Below are 11224 nucleotides of genomic sequence, written 5' to 3' on the forward strand. Positions count from 1 at the left end.
AATGCGGGGGTGTGCAAATTGCATGTCACATGTAAACACTGGGAGAGAGCGAACTCTTAAAAAATGAATCTGTTTCTGTTTAACAAGGTCCATAACAAAAGCACAGTCGTATTTTGTACCGTTTCGACTAATCACTTGCATATTTATACTTCACAAATATGCATTTGTGAATCCAACGGGAAGAAAGGCTGGAATATTTTACACACGATTTTGTCAAAGAGTGGGTTCAAAGGTCGCACTGTAACGATTCCTGTGGGGGCTTTTATATATATATATATATATATATATATATATATATATATATATATATATATATATATATATATATATATATATTTCGTTTTCTTTTTTTTTTACTTTCTTTGGAAAGCTTTCTTGCTTTTGAAAGCATAATAATGAGGGTGGGAAAAAGTTTCTCTCGTCGCTAGCCTCGGGCATGATAACTTGAAGGAACTTGAGCGTTTCGTATGTTAGCACTTTATTTTAGCGCACTCGAAGCATATCAATAAAATCCTCAACTGGTTATCTTTGCCCTGATAAGTTAAAAATTACATGTTACTAGTCAAACAAAACTAGGCAGGAGTTAACAATTGCGGGATACTGTTACAACTAGCTTCACTCATTAGCATTGCTAGCGTTGTTATTATTAGCATCGATGTAATGAAATTCTTTGAATTATCTTTTGAGATTTTCCCTGACTAGCTTTAATAGCATTATTTTGCTATCAGTAAGCCAAAGCTGTCCTAGTAGTACTCGTATTTTGGTTTCAAGATAGAATATACCCTAAAAATGTAAAAAAGAGGCACCTAAAGTGTTTTTAAAAAACTGAACTCAACAGTATTGGGTTGTGTACAACTACATTAACACATGAAGAATCATACCTGTCAACCTCTGCCGATAACTGCCCTTATAAATGATTATGATTCCCCTTACAAACCCCCCAAAAACCTTACAAACACCGTACGACTAGTCGTACGGTGTTTGTAAGGTTTTTGGGGGGTTTGTAAGGGGAATCATAATCATTTATAAGGGCAGTTATCGGCAGAGGTTGACAGGTATGAAGAATAGTCATTCTCCACATAAGCTTCAAATACAGAAAAAAAGAACATTAATCAAGAATTTGTATTTATACTAACGAATATTTTCCCACATCCTTTCGGTCTAAAACTAGCTTAATAATTAAGCTAGTTTTAGACCGAAAGGAGATTAATAATTCATTTATACTAACGAATATTTTCCCACATCCTTTCGGTCTAAAACTATCTTAATAATAAGCTAGTTTTAGACCGAAAGGAGATTAATAATTCATCCGTCCTTCCTGTGTAAGGAAAACAATCTAATTTGATGTTGTTGGTGCCATCTAACGGTTGTGCTCTAATGTGCACTTATATTTGACTTTTTAAGCTCTTATCTCAAGACACAACGTGGCTTATCGAGGAAAATCGGCACTGTCGTGGTGGGAAAATGTCAATTTTAAACTCTAGTAGGCCTTAAATGCTAATTTCCTAGTATTAAAAACTTTGGGGAATATATCTTACGATCATTTCTCGATAAACAAAACCAGTAACAAATACTGTATGCTACATAAACCAGGCTATGGTTGACTTTGTAGCATAAACTGGATACGTCAGCTCTAAATAAAAGACTCAAATGACCTTCTGCAAAGCTGTTTGAGCATTAAAAAGTAACTTAATAGTCAATCAAACATTTTTTTTAGCTAAAATCCAACACAAATTGCTCCACTGTTGAAGAAAACGCGACTGGTGGGCTATGTGAAACATCTTACAAAAGACAAAACTACAAAATAAAGACTTAAATAACCTTCTGCAAAGCTGTTTGAGCATTAAAAAGTAACTTAATAGTCAATCAAACATTTTTTTAGCTAAAATCCAACACAAATTGTTCCACTGTTGAAGAAAACGCGATTGGTCGGATACGTGAAACATCTTACAAAAGACAAAACTACAAAATAAAAGACTTAAATAACCTTCTGCAAAGCTGTTTGAGCATTAAAAAGTAACTTAATAGTCAATCAAACATTTTTTACCTAAAATCCAACACAAATTGTTCCACTGTTGAAGAAAACGCGATTGGTCGGATACGTCAAACGTCTCACAAAAGACAAAAAAACATCTATACAAGATGACCGACTAAAGGTCATAGGTCAAACCGGGCATTTAGGGGTACAAATCGTCTGATTTTGTGCACGAAAATGTCTGGCTGGTGATGACTAACAATGCATCGTGAAACAAAGACGATGTCGCAATTGTTTTCTTTTGGCTAAATATATTCCCGATTTGAACCTCCGGATCATGTGAGGATGACGAGGCAAGGCGGACGTTACGCACGGGCGGGCCCCGCCGGGATAGAAAGATTCGGTCGGAGGTGTCGGAGCCGGGGGGGGGCGGTGAGGGGTTTTCAGTCCAAATGGAAACCAGACGATCCGTCGGCATGGCGGAGGAGGAGGAGGAGAAGGAGGAGAATGGAGGGGGTTTCAGGGAATGTGGGGAGCAGGGGGAAGGGGGCCGGCCCGGTCCATAGTGAGGTAAAACGTGTGCGTGGTGGGAGGGGCGGCCACTTAAAGGGAGCAGAACAGCAGCACCAGCCCGAGCACTTTCACTTTGAGCTGTCTGAGGGAAAGGAGTGGAGAGGAAGGCCACAGGCACGGGACGGGCTCCATTAGCCACTTTCCAAAAAAAGGAAGGGGCGGGTAGGGGGGGTTTGAAATTAGGCTGCTCGGGGAAGCTTCTAGGTCAGCAGGGGAACAGGGGGGGGCGGGTGGGGGGCCAAGAGAAAGAGAGAAACAAAAGCTTTGACAAGGCTGCAGTGGGGAAAAATCCAAAGTGAAGGGAGGAGGATGGCGTGAGACGATCCACGCGGGGAAGTGCCAAAAGCCAAAGGGAGACCGGACCGGACCCGACCCGACCGTGACCACAGACTATATAGGGATGTCAGCGGCGGGGAGCTGAACAAGGGGAGGAGAAGGTCCCAGAGCACGCGGGGTCCACGGCGGGAGCCAGAAAAAAAAAGTTTGCCGTTCGCCCACTGACGCCAGAAGGGCCCCCGTCTCGTCCGGGCGCCGGCGCCGGCGTGGAGGCGTGTGAGGGATTGCTGTCATCCTGAGAAATGGAGAAGTGTCCATTTTGGGAATAACAAAAGGATGTCACTGCCAGGTGAGTGCTTTTGGGACGGAGTGGGATCGGAGTGGGATCGGAGTGGGATCGGAGTGGGAACGGAGTGGGATTGCGGTGGGATCGGAGTGGGAACGGAGTGGGATTGCGGTGGGAACGCAGTGGGATTGCAGTGGGAACGCAGTGGGAACGCAGTGGGAACGCAGTTTCGTGTTCGGGCAGGAAGTGATGCTTTAACTTGTTGTGCTGGTGGGAAGTCATGTTTGGCTGTTGTTTGTTAGACGGAATTTTAGCTGGCGTGTTTTGTTATTCTTCTGACGTTGCATGTTTAGGACTGGATTTGACATGAATTACTTTCGGGTCAAAATAAGATGATTGCTGCTGGCAAAAATATATAGTGTGTTTTTTATACTTGAGTCACAGTGCTGAGATGTGATAGTGCAAATATTTTAAACCTGGTCATTTAGTTGAAGTCAAATGGTGCGGGGAAATCAAATTTGATGATTTGTTTCAATTGAGTATAGTCATTCAAAGGCGAGATTTACATACATATTCATGTGACTGAAAATTATATTTTGACCCTTAAAAGGACAGTTTTATTCAAAAGTTCCATTCACAGTCAGATCAGGTCACAGAGTAAGTGTTGTTGTAATTAGTAAAAGAGGGAAATTGATATTTAAAACACCTGACAGCAATTTAATCGCTTTAGCCCCTACCCCTTAAAACTGATTGGACGTTTGTTGCCGATAATTGCAGCCTGAAAGTCAAGTTATGTGTGGTCACAAAAACAATTGATGAAACATTTTTCTGTTTCTTTTAATTTAGGTTTCATTTTATTCTAATTCATTCAGTTTAATAACATAATTTATATATTTTTACAACTCACCACATATTTTAACATGCGCTGTTTTATTCTCTTTTTCCCCCCCAAAAAATCTATCTTTATATGCAACTTTTCCCCCAAAAATGGATCCGTCAATGAATTTTTTTTTTGTCCATTCCAAAATAAATGCGGGCAAAAATAGGGGCCACCAAAAATTGAACCAGCATTTGCCCTTAGTCCACATATTAGAAACCGCTAAACTTTATGGATATAATAAAAAACATTTGAGGGGGAAAAAAACATAATTCTTCCTAAAATAGCTTTCTAAAACATTAAGCATTCAAGTTATTTAAGAACCAACCATGCAGGCAGGATAAATTAAAGGTTTATTTCATAAATAATACTAGCTAGAATGGTATAATAGTGGTAATGGTAAGACAGTGGTGTAAAAAGTGTAGCTAGCATAAAGTGTACTTTTTGCTAAATAGGGCATGCGAGCGCTTTGGCCAATTCTGGTCATTCCTGTGAAACAAGGTGACAAACCACAGAAAGTTTCCATGCCGACTCTCCTCATTGTTTCCTCTGACAGTTTTGCTCTTGCTATCACTCTTGACTGTCCAATGCGGTGGATGTGAACGGGAGGTGGTGAAGAACGTCAAGACGGCTATCGACGCCAACCCCACCGGATTTGTAAGTTCCACTCAATGTTTGTCCTTTGCTTTTTGTGCAAACGAGTCTTTTGTCTGGGTCAAAGACTTTAAAAAAAACCTTGAACTTAGTTCCACAGAAATGCTGTTTTCCTTCAAATGCCGTCATTTGGCTGATAATTATGATGACTTTTGATTTGGCGCAATGGTGATGCGAGTCCAAAATCGGTCAAATCTATTCATGTGTCATGAAATTGAAGAAATAACAATGACAGCCAAGACAAAGCACGATTTAAATATGAAGATTGTGAATGTTGAAAACTGACTTTTTGCCTAAAATGAAGCTTTTTTGAACACCATTTTCTGTAAATCCTAACCTGGACGCTAGTTATCATGATTAAATTTCCTGATTTTCCCCCTTTTAAATCAATAATTGTCATTTTTTAATCCATTTTTTCTGTGTTTTTAGTTCAAAAATCATTTTGTAAAATCTAAAAATATATTTTAAAAAAAGCTAAAATAAACATTGTTTTAGATCTATAAAATAACGGCATATTCAGGGCTTTTAATCAGTTCTTTTGATCCATTTATTTAAAAAAATCTAAATATTATATCTGAAATGGTATGAAATCGAGTTGACGTTAAAGCGGCCCGCGAACCAACCTGACTTCTGACACCCTTAATCTAAAGGAAACAAATTGGGCTTAGAAAAAGAAATGCAACAGTGGTCCAATTCCTTCCAAAATATCGATCTTCCATGACAAAGTGCAAATAATATTCACGCAGATGAACTGGCAGCCAAACGAAAGCAGGACTCACTGTGTGAGTCATCCTGGACTTCATTTTCAAGGATCTTTTCGCAGGAATTGAAGCCTGCTTTTGTGTCTTTTTGGAAATGGAAGTTGGAACAGCCTCGCTGTGACCAATCAACAAAAGTGCTGAGTGCATTAAAGGACGGCCAAGATGTGAAAATTGCAACTAAACCTCAAAATTACACTAATATTTATCTTTGCGGAGGGCCAAGAGAGTTAGCCCAAAGTTACAGTAAATGACTTGGATGATTGAAAGCATGCAACAGGTCTTCACAAAAAGAAGCAAAGAGGCTAAAGTCGTAAATAAAAAATAAAAGCCAGTGGAGCAATTGATCATCTGCAACCTGTGACGTAACCACATGACAAAGCCTTCTGAAAATAACATTGACCAGCTCATGTCATCATCTGGTTCTCATTTCTACTTCCCTTTTAATGGGTACAGTGAAAATGAGAAAGGAAAAGTTAAAATAAATAAATAAATACATAAATAAAGGCATGAATAAAAACATAAATAGTCTGTAGTGTCTACAAGGACAATACTATCTTGGTTCAGGTTTCTTCAGTCAGTCACTTGGCGGTGCGTTTAGGGAAAGCGCGTAAAACACATCGCTCCACACGACAAAAATCTGTCCACACTCAGATCAGATTTTTTTTATTTTCAAATTGTTTTTTTGTTTTTCTAAATGACCGTATCAGCCACATTCGCTTGCGTCATGACAACGGCGCCATTTTGTCGTGACATCACCGCGTCACGGCGGCGTCAACTTGCAGTTTCGTGCATGTCGTGTTTTTATGCGCATATAAACCGTACCCCCGATCCAGTCATCTTTTTTTTTCGACAAAAGCGGCTTATATGCGAGTAAATACAGTAATCTCTACTTCCCCCTTTTTTTTCTAGCGGACCGTGTTTCCCAAAGATTACTATGTGTCGCACTACTACACCAAAAGCATGCTGTGTGACACGGATCCGGTGAGTCGAATTTGAAAATCTGAATTTACCAGAAATGGACTCCAACCGAGTGGCTATTTCGGACATTTTTTTGGGCACAGCAAACACTGAGGCGTCCTTGTTGATGTTTTTTTATTCTCCCTGTGGATTTTTTTCCCGCAGTGTTGCGTGTTCCCGGCCGCCATCGTCCTTCTAGAGTCGTGGAATGTCCTTTTGAAAAACCTCTGGGATGAGCACTTAAATCAATCGTTGATCTTCGACCTAAAGCAGACACTGGATATAATCATCAGCAAGAATAAAAACACGGAGGTAGGATGTGTTTTGAAGAGCGTCACGGCTGTCACTGATCAATTTCGTTGATCAGACGATCAAATTTGCAGCTAAAAGATGAGAATGTTTCATGATGTTTTATTTCATTCTTACTTGGGATTGGTGACATTTCAAGTCATAGAATAGCTTTTGACTTATTTGCTTCCATCAACCCCAAATTTAGCTGCTATTGACAGTTTGGATGTAAGTCACCAAGAATTGCAATTTTAACAGTTTTGCTGCTTATTGCTTCCAGACATTTGAATGATAATAACATAGGTTAAATAAAAATAAAAATACAATAATAATAATAATGATAATGACAATAATAATGACAATGATAATGATGATAGTAATAATAATAATAATTATCATTATAATAATAATAATAATTATAATAATAATAATTATCATCATCATCGTCATCATCATCATAATAATGATAATGATAAACCAAATGATAATGATAATAATAGTGATGGTGATCATGATCGTGATAGTGATAATGACGATGATGATGATGATGATGATGATGATGATGATGATGATGATGATGATGATGATGATGATGATGATGATGATGATGATGATGATGATGATGATGATGATGATGATGATGATGATAATGATAATAATAACAATACTAATAATAATGATGATAACAACAATAATAATAATAATAATAATATCAGGTGGTTAGCACATCAGCCTCACAGCTCTGGGGTCCTGGGTTCAAGTCCAGGTCGGTCCATCTTTGTGTCTTTGTGGAGTTTGCATGTTCTCCCCGAGCCGGCGTGGGTTTTCTTTGGGTACTCCGGTTTCCTCCCACATTCCAAAAAACATGCATGGTAGGCTGATAGGACACTCGAAATTGCCCTTAGCTATGAGCGATTGCTTGTTTGTATCATCGTGCCCTGTGATTGGCTGGCCACCAATTCAGGGTGTCCCCCGCCTCTGGCCCGGAGTCCGCTGGGATAGGCTCCAGCACCCCCCGCGACCCTAAAGTGGTTCATAAAATGAGATGAGAGATTTTCAGCTAGTGGTGTGCCTTGAGATTCTCTCAATGTAAAAAGTGTGCCACAGCGCTAAAAATGTTGGGAAAGAGGGCTCTAACCACGGACCCGTGTTCATCTACCACAGCGATTGCAAGAGGAGATGGACCTATCGCAGTTTTCCCCGCTCTCCTCCTCTCCCGAGGAGCTCCTCAAGTTGACGTCGGAGTTGTTCAGCCGCTGGCTGGAGGTGGGCTGCTCGCCCTCCATGGAAATCTGCGAGCTGCCCACCCTGGCGCCCCCGTCCCAGAAGAAAGACAAGGAGTACAGTCCGTCCAGAGTGCGGCTCCTGACCACCCGGGCCATCAGCGCCAAGATGGAGGAGCTCCATCTAGCCCACATGAGAGACGTTACCCAAGCGCCGACCAGCCGCGCCGCGCCGTCCTTCCCCGTCCGCCCCGCCTCGGCGTGGAGCCTCCTGCTCTTCAGACTCTACCGGTGGTTGTTGCCATAGGAACCTAAAAGGATCTTTTTTTGGGGGGGGGGGACGATGCACAAAAAAATGCAAGACATTTCCTGGCACTGAATGATTGTTTGCTTTCTATTTGTGTTGTTGTGATGCAGTACGCCGCCGGCGTGAGGATGCCAAGTGTCATGCGCAGGTTGCATTTTTTTTCTTTTTTCTTGGAAGTCCAAAGTTGTCTCGGTTTCGACGGCGCAAATGCAGTGTGAAAACGGCGAAGGAGGGGTGTAAAACACCAATTTCAGGACGATGCAAATGGATTATTTTGAGGATTTTTGCCAATATGACATTGTCTGGATGGATTTGCCGCAATTCAAAGGCCTTGGATCCATTTGATAGGAAGTTTTGTGCTGATTTAACACAATTCGTTACATTTCAACCGTAGAAAGTAAAATGCAAGGCAATTTTGTTGTTATGAATCTCAGACATTTTAAGCAAAGCATTATTTTTTAACAAAATGGCAAGTCTGAAAGATGAAGATTTTTGTACTTATTTTGCATTTGTTGACTCGTTGCTTAACTAATCGATATATTGATCCAGATCAATGTATTGCTACTTAGCTGACTACCACGCAACTTAATTCAGAATCATAATTTATCAACTAAAATAAGCAAAATTAAATTCAATACATTCACTCTAAATTTATTAGCTTTGTTCTGATAGCCTTTTTGGTACTGCGCGAATATACAACGTTAGAAGAAATATCAAATATTTTTTTCTTTGGTCTGGTTACTATCGGTTACGTCCAAAATTCTACTCAATGTGAACAAAAGTTTTCCTCCTTTATGATTTTTATCTAAAAAAAATACATAAGGTATCAGCACATTATTTGTTAGCACTACTACTACTTGTGAGTACGTTATCGATGCCAACATTTTCGTATCGGCACGACAATACATAGGAATTATTTATGGTAATAAATGTATGCAAATTGCTACAAATATTTTTGGTCAGTCAAAGTTGTCTGAATTTTCACCCTTATCGATAAATTCAAATAGAAAAAAATACCAAGAAACAAATATTAAATTGCAAGCACGACTGTTTTTGAAGACTAAAGCAGAGTAAATGGATTCTGATTGGATTTAAAAAAAAATCTAGTACTATTTGTTAATGTCAGGTAAAAATCGTTTTAGTTTTTTTTTTTCAACGAGGAAGGACCAATTGTATCCATTTGTAAAAATAATAATAATAATAAATAAATAAATAAATAAATAAACTTCAGCAAATTTGGACATAGGACGTTTCAGCCCGATGCTAACGTTAGCAGCTAGGGAAATAACTGAATGCAATTTCTTGCAAGAAGTGTTGTAATTTAGGTTGTAAATGTAAATCAATGCTTCTGATCATGTTTAACCTTGCCACTGGTTTAAAGCCATCCTACATATAAGCATAATACAAATACAGTACTTAGAACATACTGCTAAGCTCCAGCTAGCTAAGCTCGTCGTGCTAACAAGAGCTACTACAAGCTGACATGCAAGCCAATGCACAATAAGCTTTCGCGTGCGTCTAATGTGGAATCTGTCACGTTTGTTTACAATTGTGTAAAAAATGACTTCTATAGACTTTTACTTTTGTATAAAAAATGTGAATTTAAGCCATTTAGATTTATATGTCGTAGCGGTTCTTCGGGAAGAGTGCACCCTCTAAAAAATTGTCATGTTTTTGGGGTAAAAATAGGATTGAATTCCCTTTTTTTGGTTGCAACATTGGATTTTTAGAAGCTCTACTGGACTCTCCTTGTCCATTGTTCTGTCTGTAAAGAGGCTTGCACACACACAAACACACACAAAACAAACAAAAACAAAAAAACTACAGAATGTGTTTGGAGTTTTTCGTTCCAGTGGCTTGTTTCAGTGATTCATTCAGTTTGTTTGTTCAATCCCCAAATTGAAGAGGCTTGTTAATGATTTGTTATGCCAGCTTGCAGAACACAAAGTCCACTTCTATTCATGCAAAAAAAAAAAAATCATTCCAAGACAGAAACACTTTTGCAGCTCTTTTTTGTAACTCTGGGAGAAATCAAATAAAACTGCCAAAAATAATCGAGAAGAATGTGCGGGTGAGAGTTTTTTGCGAGCGTGGAGGGATGTTCACATGAAAAGAACTCGCAGCTGTGGTTTAAATGCTGGTACTTGCCCCTGCTTGTACACACCCACACGTGTAATGCGCACCCTTGTCCCGACAAAACCCTTCCTTGTTGTTTCGTAAGCCTTACAATGCAGAAGCGTGTTGCCCTGGACACAGTGGGGGCTCCATTTTTATTCATTTGTTTGGGTTTTTTTGCCCAAACTATTACAACATCGGGGCTGAAGATCATGGACTTTGAGCTGGGGAAGGCCAAATTCTGAGGGATGACATTTTTGGGGAGGGTTTTTGCAGTTTTTTCATGGGCCCTTGGGATAATTCAGCATTTGTATGGCTTTTTTAATGGGATTTTTTCGTTGACGTTTTGCAGTATATCATATTTACGCTTATATGCGGTGGGGCTTTGAGTTATGAGTTTAATATGTTCGCTATAGAGACATTCTTGTCTTGAATAGGCCAAAAGAAAGCTTTAAAAAAGATGTAAAGAAAAGTCTGCTGGTTAACTTTGGTTTATTTTACTTTACAGCACAGACTAATAACATTACTTTTTTTTTAGATCCCCAAAAGTATTTTTTTATTTTGTAATGAATGTATTAGGCAGTGATATACGTACTGCTACAAACGATATTAGCCAAGTGGTGTCTAGTAAATTCATACGGAAGGGCGTGGCCAAAAGTGACGTCAATATTTTGCCCACTAAAATGATTTTAAATTTTATTGAACACGCTCCACATGGAATAGCAACAAATATTTATTTATAATAAAAGAGAGAATTAGTTTAAGAATATTGCACTTTATAAAAACAGGCAGCTGTGATTTGCAGGGGTAAGCTCCAGCACCCTCTGCGAACCCTGAAGCTAAGCGGTACGGAAAATGAATGAAAAACATGCAGTAATAATACAAGTCTAGAATTAGTGTTTAAGATAAAAAGAAAAAACACATTTGTACAT

General features: G+C 39.2%; 1 protein-coding gene across 1 annotated transcript; it reads left to right on the top strand.

Annotated features, from left to right (window-relative positions):
• Positions 1–2781: 2781 nt before the first annotated feature.
• On the top strand, positions 2782–10231 carry LOC144073567 (uncharacterized). Its single transcript, XM_077599503.1, has 5 exons — positions 2782–3173; positions 4544–4644; positions 6312–6383; positions 6525–6671; positions 7812–10231. The coding sequence occupies exons 1-5, from the start codon at positions 3161–3163 to the stop codon at positions 8175–8177; spliced, it is 699 nt and encodes a 232-aa protein (XP_077455629.1). The 5' UTR covers positions 2782–3160; the 3' UTR covers positions 8178–10231.
• The last annotated feature ends 993 nt before the right edge of the window (positions 10232–11224 follow it).

This window comes from Stigmatopora argus, chromosome 4, assembly GCF_051989625.1.
Source record: "Stigmatopora argus isolate UIUO_Sarg chromosome 4, RoL_Sarg_1.0, whole genome shotgun sequence".
Taxonomy (NCBI): Eukaryota; Metazoa; Chordata; class Actinopteri; order Syngnathiformes; family Syngnathidae; genus Stigmatopora; species Stigmatopora argus.

Excerpts from the sequence above, each read along its gene's own strand:
- LOC144073567 (XM_077599503.1), top strand. Across the intron at positions 4,645-6,311 it reads ACGCCAACCCCACCGGATTT|CGGACCGTGTTTCCCAAAGA; the intron begins GTAAGTTCCACT and ends TTTTTTTTCTAG. Across the intron at positions 6,672-7,811 it reads GCAAGAATAAAAACACGGAG|CGATTGCAAGAGGAGATGGA; the intron begins GTAGGATGTGTT and ends CATCTACCACAG.